The 25,794-nt window shown below is 48.4% G+C and overlaps 1 protein-coding gene across 4 annotated transcripts in view; it reads left to right on the forward strand.

Moving 5' to 3' along the window:
- Window positions 1-25,794, forward strand: part of LOC146712318 (disks large homolog 4-like) — a 48,795-nt gene that overhangs the window by 13,713 nt on the left and 9,288 nt on the right. For 2 of the 4 annotated variants that reach the window (XM_085452004.1, XM_085452005.1), the window contains 7 exons: window positions 8,240-8,365; window positions 19,628-19,678; window positions 22,346-22,470; window positions 22,661-22,830; window positions 23,300-23,436; window positions 23,518-23,668; window positions 24,893-25,161. In XM_085452004.1, the coding sequence (XP_085308130.1) occupies window positions 8,240-8,365; window positions 19,628-19,678; window positions 22,346-22,470; window positions 22,661-22,830; window positions 23,300-23,436; window positions 23,518-23,668; window positions 24,893-25,161 (1,029 nt within the window). Of the gene's footprint in view, window positions 1-8,239; window positions 8,366-9,838; window positions 10,204-19,627; window positions 19,679-22,345; window positions 22,471-22,660; window positions 22,831-23,299; window positions 23,437-23,517; window positions 23,669-24,892; window positions 25,162-25,794 lie in introns of those variants that run through there. The other 2 variants (XM_085452006.1, XM_085452007.1) reach the window with 2 other exon arrangements.

Raw genomic sequence — 25,794 nt, forward strand, 5'->3', positions numbered from 1 at the left:
CGAGGCTCACATGTGCTTGTTGTCACGGAGACGGTCATGTTTCCCTCCAAACTGAAGCTGGGTTCAGGACGTGGGGGCGGGCTGCAACAGGTCGTGTGTTAAACTGCACTGTCACCCTGACCTGTGGCGCTCGGCGGCGCGCTCGTTACAGGAAACTGAAGGAAAGTACCGAGTGTTAGAGACACTGTTGGCGCCACGGGACGGTTCAGGGTGATCACCTGTTGTATCACAGGATGAACCTGAGTGGCATCATTAGCGTGGAAACTTGGTCTCAGAGGTGTGCAGTAACCACACGTGTGGGTACGACTGTGAGGACGAGGTCACGTCTGTGGAGGGTCCTAATAATCTTAGAGGCATCATCCAACCTCCCCAGCAGGAGATCATGTGATCGGTCGTACAGCAATGATTCACCAAGGGTGTGCAGGTGTGACAGATGTGCAGGTGTGACAGATGTGCAGGTGTGACAGATGTGCAGGCGTGACAGATGTGCAGGTGTGACACGTGCAGGTGTGACAGGCGTGCAGGTGTGACAGATGTGCAGGTGTGACAGGCGTGCAGGTGTGACACGTGCAGGCGTGACAGATGTGCAGGTGTGACAGGCGTGCAGGTGTGACAGGCGTGCAGGTGTGACAGATGTGCAGGTGTGACAGATGTGCAGGCGTGACAGATGTGCAGGTGTGACACGTGCAGGTGTGACAGGCGTGCAGGTGTGACACGTGCAGGCGTGACAGACGTGCAGGCTTGACAGGCGTGCAGGTGTGACAGATGTGCAGGTGTGACAGATGTGCAGGTGTGACATGCGTGACAGACGTGCAGGCTTGACAGGCGTGCAGGCTTGACAGGCGTGCAGGTGTGACAGATGTGCAGGCGTGACAGATGTGCAGGTGTGACACGTGCAGGTGTGACAGGCGTGCAGGTGTGACACGTGCAGGCGTGACAGACGTGCAGGCTTGACAGGCGTGCAGGTGTGACAGACGTGCAGGTGTGACATATGTGCAGGCGTGACAGATGTGCAGGTGTGACAGATGGCCCAGGAGCAGTCAGGAGCATTTCAGCTCAAACAGCAGCAGTTGGAGGAGAAAGAGCAGGAATGCAACAAAGCTGTGGGATGTTTTTAAATTTTCTGATCCTGAGCTGCTCCATGGTGGAGAGGATGCTGTCAGGTGGAGGAAGGAAGACCGTTAGTGGACACATATCATAAATATGAAGAGATGTGAATGAGCTGGTGGAAACACAGAGAACACTTGTCTCAGTCTGTGTGGATCAGAGCTGTGATTGGAGGTTCATGTCTGAGACATGTCGTGTTACAGTGCATCTCAGTCATGTCGTTACTCTGTAGTGTACCACAGTGTAATTATCATTTACTTTGTTCATCACAGAAGTGTGAAATGATGTCAGTGACAGAGTGACACAGAGCTCAGTGAGTTTTATGACTAACAGCTCTTCACACACCAGCTCTGTGATATTTTCATGCATTACAAATGCTGTCCAGACTCACCTGTGGGGAAACTCACCTGTTCTGAACACAGCCGTTCACACTGATACATAAAACACTTGATTTGACTATCTTGTTGGCTCCTGGGATGTGTTACAGAGGCTTTATCCCAGCAACAGGATACCGGCTGTAACAGGAAACACTGGGGCGGTGCTGTGGTGTCGTCCTTACAGACACATCCAGGCCGGTGCTGGTCACTGGGTTCAAGCCTAAAACACTCTGTGAGTGACAGAAAGCGTCGATGTTTGACTGCAGCTCGGAGAGGAAACCATGTCACACATGAACACGTGTTTCTGACCGTGGGCCTGAACAACCAGCAACGTGGACTGGTTTATGATCCTGGTAACACAGATCTGTGAGGGAGTCCGCCCAAACATGCAGCACAAACTGTGTTTCATCAACGTGAGAAGCCAGTGTGAGTAACGTTCGTGTTGTTGGAGCAACAGATGGAGCAAAATGTGCTTAAGGATGGAGGCCTGTAGGAGGCCATGAAGAGGAATGTAGCGTCTGGGCTGATGTTTGCTTTCTCACTCTGTTCTTTGTGTTCGTCCTCTGTAGTAACTCCTGACAGTCGTTGTTGGTTTATAATGTTGGCATCCTATTAAAGAGTATTAATCATTTTAAAGGCACATTCATCCCTCTGTGTTCTCTGATACTTCCTGTTTCCTCTCCTCCATCACTGCTGGAATATTCTTCTATTTCCTGCTCACAGAGATGGATGTGTTGGATCAGAAATAGCTTCGTCTATCTTTAGCTGCATCAGTGCTGCTAATGGACCCACACACACACACTGAGGTCTTGTGTATTCAAACAGACTCTTCTGCTGTGCTCGCTCCTCATTGGGCAGCAGTTTGTTTGAATGGACCAATCCAGTCCAGTGACATCATGTGAGAACTGGCTCAGACCGGACTGATTCCTGCAGCATGTTAAAGAGTTAAATGCTTTGCTGGTTCTTCTACACGTGTATGTTTGCATGAGCTGAACTGGTTCCAGTCTTTAAGACCATAAAGACTCTTTTTCATTAGCACCTACTCTGGAAGTTCGCCATGGTTTTCAGGGTTTTCCATTAGTGGTAGCTCCTGGTACCAGGTACGTTTTTAGTGCCCGCTATGCCGGGGTTCCAAAGTGACCTGAGGTGATCTGGAAATGTGACATCAACAGATTGCATACCACTGCAGATGGTACTCGATTGTAATGGAAAGAACTGACTGTCATAGTATGTCATGGCTCTAGAGTGCAACCCATTTGGTCGCAAATGAGACCTAATTTCTCAAAGGTGCGACTAAAAGAAATCGACCAGCCGTTTGAGCAAAAAACCCCAAAAAAGAGTCTCTGCAACTCTGAAAGTCTCTGTGTGGTCAACAATAGATACACATTTCGTCGATATCGTGATCTAAACCAATCAGACATAGTCAGGGGCGGGACCTCTCAGGTTCCCATGCACAAGTAAGATGTTCAGATGTTCAGTTTGAAGCCTCCGAGACTTTTTTAACTCAGATTTTGTTTTTATTTAACATATCTTGAGATGTTTTAAGTTTAAATTTCAGCTCAGTGAAGCAGTTTAAGTACAAGAACTTCATCAGTACCGTATTTTTTGGACTATAAGGCGCACCTAAAATCCTTTAATTTTCTCAAAAGTGCGCCTTATGTATGAGTTCTGGTTGTGTTTACTGAGCTCGAGCTGATTTCATGTAGTACATGGCGCTCAAAAATCTATCACAAATGTTTTAGTACGACTTTGGTAACCTATGAAGCTGCACGGCTGCATAGATTGTCGGAGCATTACGGCTACCGTGGTCTGGAGCCTCGCGGAGTGATACGTACTGTGCTTCAACGCAATATTACCGTATTGTGTGTATAAGGAGCCCAAAATGGCTCCTGATAAGAGACATGCTTATGAAGCGGATTTCAAGTAAAGTCTGACTTATCTATTTGTCTCGCGTAATGCGCCTTAAAATCCAAAAAATACGGTAACTTATGTTTTTTGTAGAAATGAGCTCCAAATAAAGAACTTTGTGTTGACAAGACTGATAGGTAATCATTTACAAATCAATATTGTCTGTATGGACGGTCATTTTTAGAAAGTGAACGTGTAAAGTGTTGGGCACCGCGGTTGAAACATTTGGTGTGGTGCTGGTGCACCTAATAAAAAAAGTTAGGCGCACCAGTGCAACCATGGCAACAAGTTAGTCTAGAGCCCTGGATTGGGTACTACTGGAACATGCTGCTGACACATGACCTCGTGATGTCATTGTGACGTGGAAATACAGGCTTTCAGGATGATGGAGGTATTAAACTGAAGATGAACCTTTATTGTGGCGAGCTGAAAACGATGCCCATAACACAGGGAAACACGGTTTAACAAACACATTATCCTCGAGGCTTGAGCGGCTGTTTTTGTCTCCATCTCAGTGGTTTAATGAGGTTCTCTTCTGCCTCTGAAGGACTGACGATGGCTCAGGTCCGTTTGTTTTTAGAAACAGTGATCACTGCAAAGGTTTCATCCTGTCAGGTAGTTTTCACTGGAGACCACACAGCTGCAGAGCTCTGAGCGGCATCAAAATAAAGTGCTTTTCACTGGTTTTACTGGAGCTGGAGCTCACCACTGGTTCTTCTGTTACAGCCTTGATGTAGTCCAGCAGGTGCAGCTGTTGGCTGTACTCTATAACACGACTAAGGGCGTAAGTCCCCTGTTAGCAAACAGTTTCAGTCTGTTTGATTAGAAATGAATCGTATTTACCTACACATACTGTCTGCTTTCTACAGGAAACCAAGTAAATGTAGGGACTGTAAAACAAATGTTTACAGGAAACAGATCATATTTCCCCGTCTTATATCACGAGTACGCTGTAGTTTATTACAGAGCCTTTTCACATCCCTGTGTTTTATATCTGTATCTTATACTCACTATGTTCATGCACATGAAAGATGTTCTTTTCATTCCCTCCCTTTACAGATTTAAAGCACAGTAACGGTGAAAGGAAAATAAAAAGTTTCCACCGTCATCATGAGCTCACATGTGTCTGCAAATTATGACAGTAGTTTTGTTCTTGTTACAAAGACAGAGACGTCTTTATCTGTGTTCATTTAAGAATAATAGAGCATGTTTCGAGCACATTAACGACTGAATATTAAATGAAGACATAAAAAGTCGAGATCAATCCACCCCATCATACGGGACGGGGAAATGTCAGCACAATTACAACCACATCACAAACTGTCCTCAACATGAAGAAGAAGGCTTTCAGGAGCAAAGTGAAGGAGGAGATGAAAGCAGCACAGCGGGAGGTGAAACGCTGCCTGAGGGAAGCAAAGGACACCTACAGGAGGAAGGTGGAGCAGAAGTTGGAGAGGAACAATATGAGGGAGGTCTGGAATGGTGTGAAAACCATCACAGGCCACAACACCAAGAAAAGCACAGTGGGGGGGACTGTGGAGAAGGCAAACGAACTCAACAACTTCTTCAACAGGTTTGACCAGCCCACAACCCCCCCACCCTCACCCTCACCTTTACTACAGAGCCCTCTCCCCACCCTACCTACCTCGCTTCCCCCCCTCCCTGACACTATGACACCCCCCCCCCCTCCTTCTCCAACCCCTCTCTAAACAGCACGACAGCCTCCCCTCCTCCCAAACATCTCCCAGTGTCACAGTGGATCAGGTCAGGAGACAACTGAGGAAGCTTCGCCCCAGAAAGGCAGCAGGCCCAGACAAGGTGTGTCCTAGGATGCTTAAGGCGTGTGCTGCTGAACTTGGGGAGCCGCTACAACGAGTCTTCAACCTCAGTCTGCGACTGGGGAGAGTGCCCGCCCTATGGAAGACATCCTGCATCGTCCCGGTCCCCAAAAAGAACCGGCCCAATGAGCTGAATGACTTCCGACCGGTGGCACTGACGTCACATCTTATGAAGACTCTAGAGCGGCTCTTCCTCAACTTCCTCCGACCACAGGTACAACATGCCCAGGACCCACTACAGTTTGCATACAAGGCGGGTGTCGGAGTGGAGGATGCCATCCTGTACCTCCTACACAGAGCCCACTCACACCTGGATGGGGGAAAAGGCACGGTCAGGATCCTGTTTCTTGACTTTTCCAGTGCCTTTAATACCATCCGGCCCTGTATGCTTCAGGAAAAACTGAACAGGATGGAGGTGGACCCCTGCCTGGTGGCTTGGATCTCCGACTACCTCACCGACAGACCACAGTACGTCAGGCTGAAGGACATCACGTCTGACACAGTGGTCAGCAACACATGAGCACCACAGGGAACTGTGCTGTGCCCTCTTCTCTTCACCCTGTACACCTCTGACTTCTGCTACAACTCTGAATTATGCCACATTCAGAAGTTTGCAGATGACACGGCCATCATGGGGTGTATCTGGGATGATCAGGAAGAGGAGTACAGAAGTCTGGTGAGGAACTTTGTCGCATGGAGTCACACAAACCACCTGCAACTCAACACCTCAAAGACTAAGGAACTGGTTGTGGACTTCGGGAGGTCCAGAGAAGGTCCACTGCCAGTTCAGATAGAGGGGGAGGAGGTGGAGGTGGTCAACAAGTACAAGTACCTCGGGCTGTGGGTGGACAATAAACTGGACTGGTCATGCAACACAGAGTACCTGTATAAAAAAGCCCAAAGCCGACTGTACTTCCTCAGGAGGCTGAGGTCTTTTAACATCTGCAGGAAGCTCCTGAGGATGTTTTACCAGTCGGTGGTTGCTGGAGTACTTTTCTATGCTGTGGTGTGCTGGGGGAGCAGCACAGCAAAGAAGGACTCATCCAGGCTGGAGAAACTGATCAGGAGGGCTAGCTCTGTGGTCGGCATGAAGCTGGACACTCTGGTGACAGTGGCAGAGAAAAGGACACTAAAGAAACTGATGGACATTATGAACAATGCTGGGCATCCTCTGCACACGGCCATAAACAATCAGAAGAGTCTGTTCAGTGACAGGTTGCTTCTCCCCAAGACAAGAACTAACAGACTTAAAAACTCCTTTGTCCCACACGCCATCAAACTGTTTAACTCCTCTCTGGAGGGGAGAGGGAGGGGAAACAGGAGGACAAAGGAGGGAACAACTAAGCTGTAGGTGCTTTTCTACACGGTGCAATATTTGCAATATTTGTTTTTTGTTTTGTCTTTTTTCTTATATTTGACTGTGCAATAATCACTGTGCAATATACTCACTCAAATGAGCAATCCTATTTATCCATATTGTATATTCTGTATCTATATATGTGTATATATGGTGTATTTATGCTTATATCCTTACTCTCATTGCCCTTAATGTATCTGTAACATGCAACTTCTTTCGGTGCTTTGCTACTGGAAACTGAATTTCCCGGAGGAACCCACCCGAGGGATTAATAAAGTTTCATCTAATCTAATCTAATCTAACTGCTCACGCTGTACTTACACTTCCATTTACCTGTCCAGGAGTTACACCTTCACTTATAAAGTGTCACCCAGGTGTGTCTGTACCATCAGGATCTGCAGCTTTTATTCGTACCCGTCTGGTGATTTTCAGGTGTGAATGTGGTCACATGACGTGCATGCAGTTTGTTTCCTGTTTAGTTGTGAGGAGACGGTCTGAAGGATTCCATCTGGCTTTGAGTCTTTATCTGTGTGTGTGTTGTGGCGCCTCCTGCAGGCCCGTGGGTCACCTGTCACACACAGGTGTGTAAACACAGCAGCTCGTCAGCACTTTAACCAGACGTTAAATCACCGCCGCTCACATCATCGTGTCAGCTCGCCTGAGGTCAGGGGTCACCACTTCCTGCCTTTAATTAGAGTCCTTTGAGCTTCACACACACTTCACACAGTGAGGATCAGAGATGTTAAACCCACAGACACACAGACAGGTGAGCATGGCGCCGCCGAGGCTGATGGGTAAGAGCAGGTTACAAATGCTGCGCCGCCGCTCCGTGTGTCTGTCTCCATCTTTATGAATCGAACATGGCTCCTCCCCCTCTGTTTGGTGATGTCAGCTGCCAGGCAACGGAAGCTCTCAAGGGTCTTCTTGTTACTATGGCAACCGCATCATCTTTGCCTCTCATTCTCTACTTTCCCAACAGCTACCTCGTTTCCTCGCTCTCTGCCGAATGCTTCCCTTCGCTCCTTAAACTCCTCCCTTCCTTCCCTTCCTTCCTTTCCTTCTTCCCTGACCTCCCATGCCAGACTCTGATCTGTGATCTGGAGGAGGTTAGACATGAATAATTAATGTTATTGCTATTTTGTGGATTATAGATGTTTGATGTGAGGATGAGTCATTGATGTAACCCCTCATCGATGGTGACATCATGGTAATAAAGAGGTAATAAACACAAATATAATGATCTATGACAGACGACCTGTGTGATCGATGCATTGGTAAACCTGTTTAACAAGATTATGAGGACGGTGTCAGAGCTCCTCAGGGGGTCTGGATGATCCACAGAAACCCACAGAGCTCCGTGTGGAGGCTGATGGAGCCCTGTGGGCTTTCAGGGGTTGTTGAGGAGGTTCCAGAGGGCCTCCAAGTGTTTGCGAGGCGGCCTGAGCAGATAGAAACAGGGTTAGAGGAGGTTTCAGGAGTTCGCCTGGAGTTTGGAGTTCCTCCCTGTTCCTCAGATGGACTGCAGGGAGTCCTGGTGATGTGTCGGAGCTCCCCGAGGAGGTCCAGGAACAGGGACAGTGGAGGTGTCTCAGCTGTGGGGACAGGGTCCTCATGCTAACAGCTAATGCTAACCCCGATATGTTTCACTGCAGAAGTACCGTTACCAAGACGATGAGACTCCACCTGTTGATCCCAGCCCCGGTCACATGACCCAAGGACGCAGCGTTGAGCTGAGCCACACACACCTGGACGGATACACACACCCCGCTGCAATCACAGTACGTGCACACACACACACACACACACTCATATGCACACTGAGTCTAGTGTGTTTTAACCATCTACTATCAGTTGTGTCAGTTTTTTCATTGGTCAGGTTTTTTCTGACAAGCTAAAATAAATTGGTCTGCACAAATAATTCCAGATGTACAAATATGACACAAATGATAACTCATGTAAATGAATATTTAATTCATTGTTTCTGGTTTTGTGTCAGTGTGGATGCAGTTCTTCATCTGACCAACAGGGGGCAGCATCAGCCCGCCTGCAGCTGTGACTGAGCAGGCGTGTGGTGTGTGGTGCTGTGATGTAGCTCGGTACAAGTGTAATAATAGAACACCATCAGCAGCAGAGTGACGGGGTCACAGGGTGTGGAGCTGACTCATCCTGATGTCACACGGTCAGAATCCCTGGAAAGGTCCTTGAGGAGGCTGGAGGGGGTCAGGGTGACTGTGCTCAGAGGTCCTTGTCCAGGTTTTAGGTCCTGGAGGAGCTTGTTAGGGGCAGGTGAGGGTCTCTGTGGGGGCTCTGAGGTGTTTCATGTGTCCTCAGGTCTCTGAACATGTTCCAGTGATGTCTGGGGTTTGATCTGAAGGTTTTAGGGTCCTGGGATCACTGATGAGAGATTCCAGGTGTTTAGGAGGACCGTTGTGTGTCAGAGGACGTGCTGGATGATGCTTAACAGGGTTTAAGCGGTTTTATCAGGTTTTGAGGGTCTGAACTTAAAGGTCCTTGGAAGCTCAAAAAAAGAGTGCAGGGGCTCACCACAGGGAGGCTCCAAAAGGTTGGAGGGCTCTCAAGGAGCTCTGTGGAGAAGTGAGGAGGTCTGTGGGAGGTCCTGTCACATCCTCAGGTCTCTGATCAGAGCTCCGCTGTTGAAACACTTCCAAAGAGCTGTTCCCAGGTCAGATCTGTGCACTGGGGTCGCTGTGATGTCACAGGCAGCAGGTGAGGTCAGCCCCAGTCCCCCGTCCCTCATTTACCCCATCATTAATATTCACAGAGAGAGAGAGTGAGGTGGTGGGGGTCAGGCCCACAGCCACAGGGACCTCTCCTTGCTTAATTACTGACACACACACACAGTGTGGGCCGCTCGTGCCCACTCTGAATCTGATGCTCTGCCTCTCTCTCTCTCTCTCTCTGTCGCTCGTCACCATGGCAACGGCAAGAATGGCAGAAAAGGGAGAGATGAGAAGAAGGGGATGTGGGGGTGGTGTTGCCATGGCAACAGCATTAGCCTGAGTATGTGTGTGTGTTTGCTGAATTACCCCCCCAAATTTCTCTATGCCCCCCTCCTCCTCTTCATCTTCATCTTTTATCTCTCTCTCTCTCTCTCTTGGCGATGGTGACATCACAGAGGGGAGGGGATTCCTTCAGAGAGCGAGGGGCGGTGGTGGTAGAGAGACACAGACACAGAGAGAGAGGGAGAGAGGTGTGCAGTGAAGCATGAGGAGGGTCGAGCGAGGAGAGAGCGGAGGAGTGATGAACAGCCTCTCTCTCTCTTCAGTTTTCCTCGCTCGTCCCTCCGTCTCATTTCTCTCCATCAGGAGCAGGATGCTCGCTCGCTCTCTGTGAGCTGTCGGCCATGTCTCTGCGCTCCGTTAACGGGATCCGACGCCTCGCAGGGTTAGCGGGTTTGTGCTGAGCGCGACCTTCCTCCTCTCTCCTTCTTCTTGGTTAATTATTCATCCGTCTCTACGCCGCCGCTCTTTATGTAACCGCTTGCTGAGGAGAGAGACAGGAAGTGATGTTCGTGTCCGTGTGGTACGCCAAGAAGATGGGACGACGATTCATCAACAACGTACGGAAAGCCAAGAGGCACAGGCAGAGGATGATGGTAGGACACCTTCATTTTATAGCCCTCATTAGCACGCCATTGGCTCCACAGGCCAGGGGGCGGGGCCTCCGGCCAGGCCAATCGTGTGGTAACCGAGGTGAAGTTTGAGTGAGTGTAATGGCCGTCTGTGTGAGGTGGAGGGTAAAATGTGTAGCTGTGGGCAGGTTTCAGGTTCATGGATCCATCCAGATGTCAGACGCAGTGACATCACCACAGCTGGATCCTGTTTAAATGACATGTGTAAGTACCGATGAATATCACGGCGACGGTTCACACCGATCCAGCTGTCACCACCATCATCATCGGCATCATCAAGCCCCAGAGGCCTGAAGTCCTTACCTCTGCTGACCGGCACTGTGAACGCAACGCGATGCGTTTGAGGGACCGAGTGCATCTGCCTCCAGCTGTGGGAACCGCTGCATGCTGCATGCATGTGTGAACTCCATTTACCATCGTCATCAGATCTGTAGTTAAACGGGGTGTTAAGTGTGTGTGTGTGTGTGTGTGTGTGTGTGTGTGTGTGTGTGTGTGTGTGTAAAGCTTAATGAAGAGGACGTCCCGGTGGTGTTTGCCTGCTGTCCTGGTTTCATCACTATAATGTTTAAATACAGCTCATTGAAGTGTGATCACATGACCACAGGCTGTATGGCATCACAACCTGCTGGTCTGTGTGTGAAGCTCAGGCCTCTAACTCGGTGGATGTTTCTCCTCCTGCTGTTCCCATAGTGACTGCAGATTCTCGTAACTACAAAATTCAATTCATCAATATTTGTATTTTAACCTTTGAGAAACAAAGATCAAGAAACTGAAAAAAATCCATCAATGCAGAGAGGTCTGTTAACACATAGTGAGTGAGAAAGGTGACTGGAAAGGAAAAACTCAATGCATCATGGGAATCCCCCGGCAGCCTACGTCTATTGCAGCATAACTAAGGGAGGATTCAGGGTCACCTGGTCCAGCCCTAACTATATGCTTTAGCAAAAAGGAAAGTTTGAAGCCTAATCTTGAAAGTAGAGATAGTGTCTGTCTCCTGAATCCAAACTGGAAGCTGGTTCCACAGAAGAGGGGCCTGAAAACTGAAGGCTCTGCCTCCCATTCTACTTTTAAATACTCTAGGAACAACAAGTAGGCCTGCAGAGCGAGAGCGAAGTGCTCTAATAGGGTGATATGGTACTACAAGGTCATTAAGATAAGATGGGGCCTGATTATTTAAGACCTTGTATGTGAGGAGCAGGATTTTGAATTCAATTCTGGATTTAACAGGAAGCCAAAACAGGAGAAATATGCTCTCTCTGATTGTGCATGCAATGCATAATAAGAAACAGAAAGTTAGCGGCCATCCAGGTCTTTATGTCTTTAAGACATTCCTGCAGTTTAACTCATTGGTGTGTGTTATCTGGCTTCATGGACAGATAGAGCTGGGTGTCATCTGCATAGCAGTGTAAATGTATGCTATGTCTTCTAATGATGCTGCCTAAGGGAAGCATGTATAATGTAAACAGAATTGGTCCTAGCACTGAACCCTGTGGAACTCCATAATTAACCTCAGTGTGTGAAGAGGACTCTCCATTTACATCAGGGGTCCCCAATCTCAGTCCACGAGGGCTCACCCTGGGTCAACACACCTGAATCACATGATTGGTTCATTACCAGGCCTCTGGAGAACTTCAAGACAGGTTGAGAAGGTAATTTATCTATTTAAATCAGCTCAAGGACACATCTAAAACTTGCAGGGACACCTACCCTCGTGGATTGGGATTGGGGACCCCTGATTTACATGCACAAACTGGAGTCTATTAGATAGATATGATACAAACCACTGCAGTGCAGTACCTGTAATACCTACAGCATGTTCTAATCGCTCTAATAGGATATTATGGTCGACAGTATCGAACGCTGCACTGAGGTCTAGCAGGACAAGCACAGAGATGAGTCCACTGTCAGAGGCCATAAGAAGATCATTTGTAACCTTCACTAAAGCTGTTTCTGTGCTGTGATGAGCTCTGAAACCTGACTGAAACTCTTCAAATAAACCATTCCTCTGCAGATGATCTGTTAGCTGTTTGACAACTACTCTTTCAATGATGTTTGATATAAAGGAAGGTTGGAGATTGGCCTATAATTAGCTAAGACTGCTGGGTCTAGAGATGCTTTTTGAGTAAAGGTTTAACTACAGCCAGCGTGAAGGCCTGTGGTACATAGCCGATTATTAGAGATAGGTTGATCATATTTAAGATGGAAGCATTAATTAATGGCAGGACTTCTTTGAGCAGTTTTGTAGGAATGGGGTCTAAAAGACACGTTGATGGTTTGGAGGCAAATGGCAAGCAGGTCTGGCCTGGATCTGGTATCAAGCCGGCACTGCTGGCATGGTAAGATGTATGTCATCCAGATATGGGTCAGTCCTGGCATAGATTGTAGTGTTTATGTGATGGCATGCCATATCTGGTTTGATTGTGGTTTGGTGTATGTGGCCCAGGCTCATAGAAAACAGGTCTTCCCTGGATCCGGCATCAAGCTGGCACTTCTGACTGACCGGTGTTATGGCAGAGTGTATGTCAACCACATGTGGGCCAGGTCTGGCAATGATGGCACTATTTATGTTCCTATTTTTTCCTATTTTAGTTAGAAAACCCAAATGCCATGTTGCAGTGCTATACTGCTATGGTAGCCAACGTAGTAATTATTGAAGTTAACTCAGAAAGATCAATTGGAGAAAAAGAGTCTAACTTAACATCAATGGTACTAAGAGTAGCTGTAGATAATGTTACATCTGTGGGATGATTTTGAGTAAACTGCATTAAGAAGTTCATGGAGTCATTACTGGTTACCTGGACTGGATCAGCTGGGTCTCTGAACCTGCAGCAGGTTTAATGTCTCTGATGGATCCTGACCTTCAGCGTTCCTCAGCTCAGCTTCATTCATTCAGGAAACGAAGCAGGTCTGAAGGATGTGATGGTGATGAAGATGAAGGGCTCCTCATCTTCAGCGTGTATACCAGATCAGTAACAGCTCAGCTTGTGAGGACTCTGCACAGCTGCTCACTCACAGAGCTGTGATGGATGTGAGAACCTCAGATGGTCCTAAACTCTGAGAGCAGCACAGTCACTGTGAGGCCGAGAGACATAGACTCACAGTAAGAGAGAGAGAGCGCTGTCAGGGGTAACGAGGAAGAGATTTAGTTGATTCACACAGATTAAACCTCTCTGTCAGTCTACCTCTCTCACCCTCTCTCTGTTTATTGTTTGTGGTGTGTTTTCTGGTGTGTGGTGTGGTGTGGCATTGAGGGTTTGTTGGAGGTTCTGGAGGGAGTGCTCTCAGCTCTGAAGTTCAGCCTGGTGGTGGTTCTGGTGTGAGCTGCCAGGTGAAGGAGGTTTTATAAAAGTCCAAAAACTCCAGTCCAGCTTTCTGATCACTCTCAGAGTTTTTAAGTGTGCCAGTGACATTTTATTACTGCACTTTTCTCAGATTACAGGCTTAAACAGGACTCCAGGATCTCCTGTATGGAGACGCTGAGAGCTTGAAATGATCGCTGGTTTGGGTTGTTTGTGCTCCTTAGAAAGCAGAGAGGGTTCGGGCTTTCTCCTCTCTGTTGTGGTCCCACAAATGTCAGCTCAGTTTTATTTAATAGCCCAGAATCACAAATCAAAGAGATGCCACACGAGATGGAACAATTCAGCATCATATACGTGGTTATTATTGAGCTCCAGGAGCCCCTCCTCCTAAACTCAGGTCTGGTTTGAACGTTCTGGTCTCAGACTCTCAGCGTATGCAGATGATGCTGTTGTAACTAAACCAAGTGATGAAACGTTTCTGAAACACAGTATGAAACATTTGGAGAAACCTCCTCGGCCAGAATAAACTGGGTCAGGTTTATGGTGAGGCTGTGATGGTGGGGAGAGGACTGCAGAGGACTGTGTTACTGTGGACTCACCTGGAAACAAGGATGGTGCTTTATGTTTTGGAAACGGTAGAAGCCAGACTGAAACAGAAATGGATCTTACCTGAGCTGTCATTCATGAATAATCTTTCTGCATCTGTGCTGTGGCATCGTCTGTCTCCCGTGGACCCTCCTGTCGACCTTTATTTGCCAAACTTCAGTCAGTAATCGTAGACTTTTTTGGACCTTCTTCACTGGGTCCCACAGAGTCTTCTGTTTTTACCCAAGAAACAGGATGGAGGTGAAGGACTTATTCACCTGGCCAGCAGAGGGCTCTGCTCTCTGTACAGAGATGGTGAGTGGCCCTGAGGACTGAGTGTGGAGGCCCGTCACAGGGATGGTTCAGACTGGCTGTGGGGGGTCTGGGGCAGGCTGAAGGACTCAGTGCTGAAGGAGTGTTTCTAATGACTTTTCATCTAAGACTTTTACTAAGAGCTGGTCACATGTGTGACTCTCACGTCTGGGTTTCTAAGAACTCGTTATGTTTGGGACTCGTTTTAATGTGAAAATTCTCATGTGGTAAAGTGTGTGGACCAACCGTGGACCAACCGTGGACCAACCGTGGACCATGCTCCTGCTCTGTCTGCTGCACTCTGTGTCTTCCTGCCTCTCTCGCCCTCTCCCTCTCTCTCTCTCCTGCTGTCAATCTGCCTCTCTCGCCCGCTCTCTCTCTCTCTCGCCCTCTCTATCTCTCTCTCTCCTGCTGTCAGCCTGCCTCTCTCGCCCTCTCCCTCTCTCTCTCTCTCCTGTTGTCAGCCTGCCTATCTCGCCCTCTCTCTCTCCTGCTGTCAGCCTGCCTCTCTCGCCCTCTCTATCTCTCTCTCTCCTGCTGTCAGCCTGCCTCTCTCGCCCTCTCCCTCTCTCTCTCTCTCCTGCTGTCAGCCTGCCTCTCTCGCCCTCTCTATCTCTCTCTCTCCTGCTGTCAGCCTGCCTCTCTCGCCCTCTCCCTCTCTCTCTCTCTCCTGTTGTCAGCCTGCCTATCTCGCCCTCTCCCTCTCTCTCTCTCCTGCTGTCAGCCTGCCTATCTCGCCCTCTCTCTCTCCTGCTGTCAGCCTGCCTCTCTCGCCCTCTCTCTCTCTCTCTCATCCTCTCTCGCCCTCTCCCTCTCTCTCTCTCCTGCTGTCAGCCTGCCTATCTCGCCCTCTCTCTCTCTCCTGCTGTCAGCCTGCCTCTCTCGCCCTCTCTCTCTCTCTCTCCTGCTGTCAGCCTGCCTCTCTCGCCCTCTCTCTCTCTCCTGCTGTCAGCCTGCCTCTCTCGCCCTCTCTCTCTCTCCTGCTGTCAGCCTGCCTCTCTCGCCCTCTCTCTCTCCTGCTGTCAGCCTGCCTCTCTCGCCCTCTCTCTCTCTCCTGCTGTCAGCCTGCCTCTCTCGCCCTCTCCCTCTCTCTCTCTCCTGCTGTCAGCCTGCCTCTCTCGCCCTCTCCCTCTCTCTCTCTCCTGCTGTCAGCCTGCCTCTCTCGCCCTCTCCCTCTCTCTCTCTCCTGCTGTCAGCCTGCCTCTCTCGCCCTCTCTCTCTGTTATATAAGTGTATTGGAGCTGCAGCGTCTCCAGAGATGAGCTGAATGAAGTGAACTGTGTGTTTTAGTGTTGATGCTCGAGCCTTCAGGGACTGAAGCAGAGTTCACTGTGTTACTGACACTCACTCACACACACACACACACACACAGACACTCACACACACACACACACACACACACAGACACTCACACACACACACACAGACACTCACACACACACACACAGACACACACACACACACACAGGTTTACCCTCATCGTGGGCATCCTGCTGTATCTGGCCCGTTGGTCGTCGCCTGTTTCTGCCTGATTTTAAATCTTTGATGCTTGATAACTTCTCATGTGAGCGTCACACAGACACGGCTGATGAATGCATGAACTATTAACAGATTCATATCGCACAGCGAGCGCCTCTAAAACAACAGACAGAGGCACTCTTTAACAGAGCCTGCTAACTAAATTACATCACTGTGTTTCCACGGAAACGACCCACAGCTCAGGATAATGTGATTTCCACACTGAGCTGTGATAAGAACACAATATTCTTTATTAATCATATAAACTGCAGTCATGAATGTGTGAACTCACACCTGTAAGCTGCTGAAACGCTCACCTGTGCCAGGCCCGTGATGTCACATGTTACCATGGTGACTGTGGAGGTTACAGGTGTGTGTTTGTACATAGTGGGGGTGTCCAAATTCATGGACTGCATCCTCCTGAGGACGTGTTTATAGAGCGATTAAGGCACAGCGGCGCGCCGAAGGCTGTCCAAATTCGTAGACTCCTCCGAACGCAGCCGACAAATGCGTCCTCCTTTTCCCCGAATTTGAAGGATGGGTCGGGTGTGTCCTTCGTGGCCCACCATATCCCAGAATTCATAGCTCGGCCCAGCCAAACTCCAGTTTCCAGCAATGGCGGCCGCTGCTAAGTTTTAATATTACTCTTGTTACTCTTTCTGGGTCACAAAATAAACTTTTAACATATTTTCAGGCGAGAAAGTAGCTGTGTAAACATCAAATATCTGCTCGGTTTATCAAGATATCGCATATTTGCAAAAGTGCTTCGACGTTTTCAGAGGCGTCTGCTACCCACCAGCTCGATAGGAAGCCGGGAGCTCGAGGGTCACTAGAGCTGCCGAGAACGGCACAACTCCTGACACATCATTTTCAGATCCCCGCGGACTTTTGCTACTCAGGTTAAACGTAATATATAAGTCACTGAGACAACCTAAAAATGTTATTGTTGGGCTTTTTTCAGTGTTTTGTTTGTTCGTGAGTAAATCGGTTTGGCTGAGATTAAAGTTATTAGATCAGATTAAATAAAACTTTATTAATCCCCCGGGTGGTTTCCTCCTTGGTTTTCACACAGCTGACTAAACGTCAAACAGAAAACTGATTAAACAGAAGTGTGAGACGGTCGAGAGTTTACGCCAGCGTCCTGTTATATTTTGTCCCACGTAGACTTCGAAGGCCGGGTCCTCAGGAGGATGCAGCCCATGAATTTGGACACCTCTAGTGACTCTGACTACATGAATTTAAACGTGCATAGTTCAGACACCTGATAGGGTCTTTGTCTGTGAACAACAGACGATGAAAACCGTCTGCAGGCTGGGACTGGTGGTTCCGTCATGTTGGTTTAATGTAATGTAAGGAAAACAGGGGCCTGGGGCCCCCTGAAAACAGACTGCAGCCGAGGCCCTGAAGCACCCACCTACATTAGAGCCTCAGTTCCACTGGGATCTACTGGACAGCGTGCACACGTCTACCACTGTTTAACACATCAAGTTCTCCATTGTTGTGTTTGTGTCACACACATGACATCACAGGACTCGTGCCGTGTTGCTATAGCGACCCCGACGTTGGGTTTGTTTGTTGTATGACAAACATTTTAAATAGTGACATAAACAGACTTTCAAAGAAGTGACTGAGGTGGGACTCATCTGTAACAAAAACCAGCTGTAACCAAGTAAAGTCAAGTAGAACCGAGTAGAGTACAGTAGAGCAGGTGCTAGTTAGCTAGCTAGCTTAGGTGGTGGGTTCATGGAGGTCCTGATCCCTTCACTCTGGTCCTTCTCAGGCTCCAGCTGTGTTAAAGACCTCCATCAGTGTGACATGGGTGGAGGTTAGGTGGAAGTTGCAGATCAGTGGGTGAAGATGCTTCAGCTCTCTGAGCTGTCAGGATACAGATGTTGTGCTCCTGTATCCAGGTGTGTCAGCAGGAAACAGCGAGTGTTATATTAAGGTTTAACAAAATGTGGGCCGTTTATTTGGCTGATGGGAAAAAAAACACAAAACAAAGACAAAGCAAACTGGGACAAAACTAAACTGGGAGCAGCTAAGACTAACCATGAAAACTATGACACAAGAACATGAGCATGAATCTGAGCAGGAGCACAAAAAAACCCAAGACCTGAGTGACCTGAAGCAACACAAACAGATGACCCGACTGAACGACTTAAATATACAGCAGGGTAATGAGGGAAGTGGAAACAGCTGACACAAATGAACATCACGCCACATGGGAAGCAAAGCTAAACACACTGAACATGGAACATCAGTTTTCCTGTAGACTCCTGGTGGAGCAGAGGTCCGCAACAACACCACGCCAACGGACTTTCAAAATAAAACAGGAAGCATGGAGAGACATGAACTCGGACACGAAAGCTTGACACAAGAGAGAGGGAGCGAGAGAGGGACACAGAGGAGAGACACAAGGGGACACGGGTGATAACACAAACTGGACTAAAACTCAACTAAGTCCTAACTAATAATAACAACACAAGAACATATTTCCAACAAATCACAAACCCCGCCCCCTGACAGGGAGGCCATGTTGGCTCAGTGATGGTGTGATGAGCTCCAAATACAGTACAGCTGATAAATTTACCAGCTGCTGCCTGTGGAGCTTTGATCAAGCATCAAACATCCTGCAGTTATTTCTATCTGCTTTAAAGCTTTTATTAGCTCCTATTTTTATTACAGTGTGCGGATTAAAGGACGTCCAACCCTCAGACACGTTTTCTAACACACAGTTTACTGTCAGAGAAGCTGCTCCAGCTGTTTCCTGTTTGGATCATCTGAACGTGTCACAAACAGAGACGCTGTTACAGTGTATCTGTCTCTGCTCCAGCTGTTAGCAGCTGTTTCAGTAACCGCTTTGCATTTCATGAAGAATGACTGAAAACTAACAGCTCACCTGTACACACACCTGCAGGAGCTCTGACCCCTGTTTACAGCTCTGTGTATGTGTTGATGGTCAGAGCTGTGTGTGGGCGGGTCTAGGATCAGGTGACCCTGAACCCTCCCTCATATCTGCAGCACATGTCCCCCCCTCACTGAGCCTGGCCCTTCTGGAGGTGTTTGGCTGGGTGTAGAGCAGCCTGATGGAGGCTTTGAATACATCAGGTGTAGCTAGCACAGCGCCTGCTGACAGCTTTAAATGGCACTGATGGAGCTGCACATCTGTGGCTGTCAGTGATGTCATGATGATGTCATGAGAATCATGATGTCAGGTGTGCTTCAGGACATGAAGGACAGAGGACATACTGGGCGGTGTGTGTGTCCTCCTGTGATAAACTGTGTAAGGGTGAGGTAGAGTGTGTGTACAGCGTGAACAGCTGGCATGGACTGATAGGCTCCGCCCCCAGCTACCCTCACCTGGACAAACGAAGAAGGCGGGTGGATGATGATGGATGAGCTGTGAAGGGTTTGGTCACATGACTCAGTGAGGTGTGTGGTTAATGAGTGGAGAGAGCGCCACAGCAGGAAGTGATGTAATAACCGTGTCTCCAAGCTCTCATGAGTGCTTGGAGCAGATGATATGAGAGCTGGTTGCTATAGCTACGGCTACAGTTGCCCAGGTAACCGGGCCCCTTGAGGGCTCAACAGCTGTTACCATGGAGTTGCCGTGGCGATGAGCAGAGATATTCTGGGATGTGATTTAACTCTGCATGTGTTTATTTTTTTTACAGATGAACGGGTCAGAGGGAGAGCTGGAGTACGAGGAGATCACACTGGAGAGGGTGAGCGCACACACACACACACACACACACAGACACACACACACACACACACACACACACACACACACACGTGTAGTGGTGAGAAACACTCGGTCCTCGCGCTCCTTCCAGCTCGTCTCCGCTCTGTTTTTAGACGCATCACTCTGATTTAAAAGCCGCCGTCACCCTCTGAATGTAAGCCACGCCCCCCTGACATCAGCGGGTTATTTTTAGCTCCTTTTACAAATCAAACCAGTGAACCTGACGTTTAATCAGCTGGTCTCAGATCTGCTCACAGAGGCACAGCTGTCAGCACACACAGGAGTGATTTCATGAGTCACCTCCCATCAGCCCTTCATGCACTCTGTGAGGATGATGATGAGGAGGAGGAGGATGGTGAGGATGAGTGTGGAGGTGTGTCAGAGACAGCGGGTGGACAGAGACACTAACATCTGTCCTCAGTGAGTGAGAAGTCTGCAGACACATCTGCATAATTCATGCACAGCTGATCATTGAATACGAGCTGCAGGCAGAAACACCACAGATGAAGAAAACAGGAAGTAAATGAGATGTTCCTGTCAGGGCTTATGATGATGATGATGAAGGTTTAGCTCTGCTGTGAAGACACATTAGTGAAAGGGCTGCTGGGTAATATCAGGCAGGACTGACCTCCATCAGGCAGATGGTCCAGAGAGCTGCAGGAGCAGGAGGAGGATTAGATTCAGCCTTGTTAGAGGACAGGAAGGTGAAGCTCGTCTCTGTGGATGTCTTCAGCCAACAGCTCGCAGCTTCCTGCGGTCATGTGGACAGCAGCTATCATGGTGACACCATCACAGGAAGTGGAGCAGAAACATCTCCTCTGCTCCGTCAGTGAAGCTCTGACTGAAACAGCTGACTAACTGCTGTCATGGTAACCTGCTGCTGAGGCTGAACTCAGTTCACACTAGGGCTGGGCGATAAGACCCAAAATTCATATCTCGATACGTTTTAGCTGGATGGCGATATAAGATATATATCTCGATATTTTTTAAAAGCCATAAAGTAAGAACAAACAGAGAGTTCTTAGTCGCACTGTGTCCCAGATGTCACACGGGCACTTTTATTAATATACAGCGTAGATGTACATGAAGAAATTACTCAAAAATAAATGATCAGCATCTATTAAATAATAATGCTCTATAAATAAAAGAAAACTGTTGTTTTTGTGCATAACAAAAAGCTCACAATTGTGCAGTCAAAATGTAAGCTAACAGACGCTGAGCATAATAACAAGCAGCTGCTCTGTTCCCAACTTCTACTGCGTGACTGACAGCCTGCAGTTTGAAATCCTCTTTGTAACCGTGTCTCTTACAGGTGCCATTTATGGTCCTTATACACAGTACAGTAATATTACGTTGAAGCACAGTGCGTATCACTCCGCGAGGCTCCTCGGTAGCCGTAATGCTCTGGCAATCCATCAAGCGCTGCAGCTTCGTAGCTTAGCAAAGTCGTACTAAAAGATTTATTGACAGATTGCTGAGCGCTGTGTTCCACAGAAAATTGGTTCGTGGTCATCAAGCACAAGCAGAATTCATACATAAGGCGCGCTGTCAACTTTTGAGAAAATGAAAGGATTTTAGGCCGTGCAGCACCTCTGGGCTGCATGGCGTTAGCGTGGTTAGCTCGTTAGCGTGGTTAGCTCGCTAACACGTTGACGCCGTCCAGCCCCACGCACGGGGCGATGCGCAGTAACTCGTTAACAGAGATTTGCCGTGTCCATGTTGTCGCTGCCTGCAGGTGAAGCTATGGGGGAGGAGGGGGAGTTGTGTTCAGTGAAGGAGAGGCGAGGCCGAGTAACGTTGCGTAAAGACAAAAGTGGACGAAAGAGAGGCAAACCTGCGGCTCCACAAGTATAATTATAACGTAACATAGACTATATCGATATAAAGGATATTGTCACATCTTATATCTCGTATGAAAATATATCGATATTTTTAAAAAACTCGATATATCGCCCAGTCCTAGTTCACACCATGAGGCCTCTCAGCCCAGTGACAGGTGTCAGCTCCTCAGGACGTCCTCATCGGGGTCCTTTCAAAGTGAAGGAGCAGCAGCTCCACTTACTGGATGTCCGACTTACTCCCCCTGTCTCTAACAGAGACCATGAGCAGAGGAACACTGGGTCTGCTGGACCAATGAACCTTCAGCTTGTCTTTCTTCACCTCGTTGCTCCATCATGAAGGGAACTAACAGCACAGAAAGCAGGATCTATAGAAAACAGAATATAACATTATGACCAGAAGAATAAATAATACAGAACATAGAACCAAAATTCAAGATTATCAAAAATACAAAACCAGAAAACACCAAATGTCTCTTCAGCCTCTCTCCTCTTTCTCCCCTCTGAGAGCTGAAGATCCAAAAGTCAGCTGGTTTGGACATCAGTCTGAGTCTGATAAAAACGTCAACATCTGCAGAGCTCCAGGTTATCCAGCTGTGCAGGAAGCTAACCTGACAGCTGCATAACTCTCCTGGGCCTGGGCTGGCTGTTTGTCTTAGATTCACTCCCAGATTTGATTTATGAGCTCACTGAGCTCATGGGCCAGGTGCTGGTGTAAGTGGGGGCTCATCCGGGATCCACATACAGGAAGACCCAGGTCTGCATCAGGTACAGTGTGTTCATGTGTGTGTCCACGTGTGTGTGTTCAGGGTAACTCTGGTCTGGGCTTCAGCATCGCGGGAGGAACCGACAATCCTCACATCGGAGACGACCCCTCCATCTTCATCACCAAGATCATCCCCGGAGGAGCCGCTGCCCAGGACGGACGCCTCAGGTGCACACACACAGAAACACAAACACACACACAAACAGACACACACAGAAACACACACAGACTGCTTGTGCTTGTGTTCTCTGAGGACATGAAGCTGAGCCTCTCACCTTTAAAGGACCTGATCACCCCTGAGCCTTCAAACAGCTGTTTGAGGAGGTGACAATGACTCTCCCTCTCTCTTCATCTCCAGGGTGAACGACAGCATCGTATTCGTCAACGATGTGGACGTCCGGGAGGTCACTCACTCCATCGCTGTGGAGGCGCTGAAGGAGGCGGGGCCTGTTGTCAGGCTGTACGTGCTGCGGAGACGCCCACCGAGCGAACGCATCACACAGATCAAACTGATGAAAGGACCCAAAGGTGAGACAGGAGAGCAGCTCTTATGTAACTGTGATTCCAGCTGCTCTGCTGCCCTCTGCTGGACTGTTAGAGTCATTACAGTTCTTAAATACTTTATGTTTTATGTCAGCAAAAGAAGAATTAGAGACATGACAGAGGCTTCATACAGGAGATTCACCTTTATAACCCTTTATACTCTGATTCCTCAGCAGGACACTGTAGTAATGTTTAATAAACCTGTTATAAATACAGTTTGGTCAAACAGGAAGCAGAAACACACCTGAACGTGTCACCTCATATGGAGCCAGTCACACCTGGAGATTTATTACTTTATATATTTTTAACATTTTGTGACGCACTGATTACGTCAGTAACATATTTTAGTTCATCACCTTTTTAATCTGTAAACGTTGTTTGCCATGAGTCAGTTTGATCTTCATCACTCGCTGTGTTCTGGGTTTTGTTAATCTAACCCCGCCCCCCGGTGCAGGTCTGGGCTTCAGTATAGCGGGCGGCGTGGGGAACCAGCACGTCCCTGGAGACAACAGCATCTACGTCACCAAGATCATCGAGGGCGGGGCGGCACACCGTGACGGGCGGCTGCAGATCGGAGACAAAATCCTGGCGGTACGTGACATCACACGTGTTCTCTCTGACACGCTAAACTGATGTGACTGTGGTCTAACGTGAGGCTCCGCCCCCCGGCAGGTCAACCACATGTCTCTGGAGGACGTCCTGCACGAAGACGCCGTGTCAGCCCTGAAGAATACAGGAGAGGTGGTCTACCTGAAGGTGGCCACGCCCACCTCGCAGTACATCCACCCAATTGATCGATACAGCCCCCCCGACCTGACCAGCTGTAAGTACACCTGTACAGCATCACACTGATTAGACCTGCTCACAGGTTGATTACAGTGATAATACTACAGTAATATTGTAAATAATACTGCATATCAGTCATCTGTACAGATGTGAGTTCGCTCTGAATGATGACTTTAGTTTCCCTGCAGCGCCACCTAGAGGACAGATGTGCACTTTCAGCTCAGACCAATTCTAAACTCCTCAGAAGATGAAACCAGGACACAGTCAGGCTTTAAAATGAGTTTAATGAGGTTTTCCTTCAAGAAGCTCCAGGAATGTTTGATCCTATCAGGCTTTGATGCTGATGCAGGTGAACTCAAGACTCAGACTCAGAGGAAGGTCCAGGATGTTTGCTTTACTATGGATAAGATTGTCATTCATAACAGATTAATCCAGAATACTGTGTCAAACACACAGTCAGCAACCAGTTAAACCTGTGATCCAGATGTTACTCCCGTGTCCCTGATCCAGATGTTAGACCTGTCCCTGATCCAGATGTTAGACCTGTCCCTGATCCAGATGTTAGACCCGTGACCCTGATCCAGATGTTAGACCTGCCCCTGATCCAGATGTCAGACCCGTGACCCTGATCCAGATGTTAGACCTGTGTCCCTGATCCAGATGTTAGACCTGTGACCCTGATCCAGATGTTAGACCTGTCCCTTATCCAGATGTTAGACCTGTGACCCTGATCCAGATGTTAGACCCCTGACCCTGATCCAGATTTTAGACCTGTCCATTATTCAAATGTTAGACCCGTGTCCCTGATCCAGATGTTAGACCTGTGACCCTGATCCAGATGTTAGACCTGTCCCTTATCCAGATGTTAGACCTGTGACCCTGATCCAGATGTTAGACCCCTGACCCTGATCCAGATGTTAGACCCGTGACCCTGATCCAGATGTTAGACCCGTGACCCTGATCCAGATGTTAGACCCGTGACCCTGATCCAGATGTTAGACCCATGTCTCTGATCCAGATGTTAGACCCGTGACCCTGATCCTGATGTTAGACCTGTCCCTGATCCAGATGTTAGACCTGTGACCCTGATCCAGATGTTAGACCCGTGACCCTGATCCAGATGTTAGACCTGTGACCCTGATCCAGATGTTAGACCTGTCCCTTATCTAGATTTTAGACCTGTCCCTGATCCAGATGTTAGACCCGTGTCCCTGATCCAGATGTCAGAGATCAGCTGCTGAACCTTCTGTCCTCGCTGCAGCCTACATGGAGCCGGACTATATGTGCGATTACCCACAAGCCCTCCCTCCTCCGTCACCGCGGCGATACTCCCCGATCCCCCGCGGCATGATGGGAGAGGACGAGTACTCGAGGGAGCCTCGCAGGGTTTGCGTGCAGCGCGGCTCCACCGGCCTGGGCTTCAACATCGTGGGCGGAGAGGACGGAGAGGGCATCTTCATCTCCTTCATCCTCGCAGGAGGCCCAGCAGACCTGAGCGGGGAGCTCCGCAAGGGAGACCAGATCCTCAGTGTAATACACACAAACACACACAGATCCTCGGTGTAATACACACAAACACACACAGATCCTCAGTGTAATACACACAAACACACACACAGATCCTCAGTGTAATACAAACAAACACACACAGATCCTCGGTGTAATACACACAAACACACACACAGATCCTCGGTGTAATACACACAAACACACACAGATCCTCAGTGTAATACACACAAACACACACAGATCCTCAGTGTAATACACACAAACACACACAGATCCTCAGTGTAATACACACAAACACACACACAGATCCTCGGTGTAATACACACAAACACACACAGATCCTCGGTGTAATACACACAAACACACACAGATCCTCGGTGTAATACACACAAACACACACACAGATCCTCGGTGTAATACACACAAACACACACAGATCCTCAGTGTAATACACACAAACACACACAGATCCTCGGTGTAATACACACAAACACACACACAGATCCTCGGTGTAATACACACAAACACACACAGATCCTCAGTGTAATACACACAAACACACACAGATCCTCAGTGTAATACACACAAACACACACAGATCCTCAGTGTAATACACACAAACACACACAGCAGGTCTTCAGAGCAGGTGAGTTA

The sequence above is a fragment of the Copadichromis virginalis genome, linkage group LG3, assembly GCF_057382275.1.
Source record: "Copadichromis virginalis isolate Kocher_CV1m ecotype Utaka linkage group LG3, C_Virginalis_male_GT1.1, whole genome shotgun sequence".
NCBI classification, from domain to species: domain Eukaryota; kingdom Metazoa; phylum Chordata; class Actinopteri; order Cichliformes; family Cichlidae; genus Copadichromis; species Copadichromis virginalis.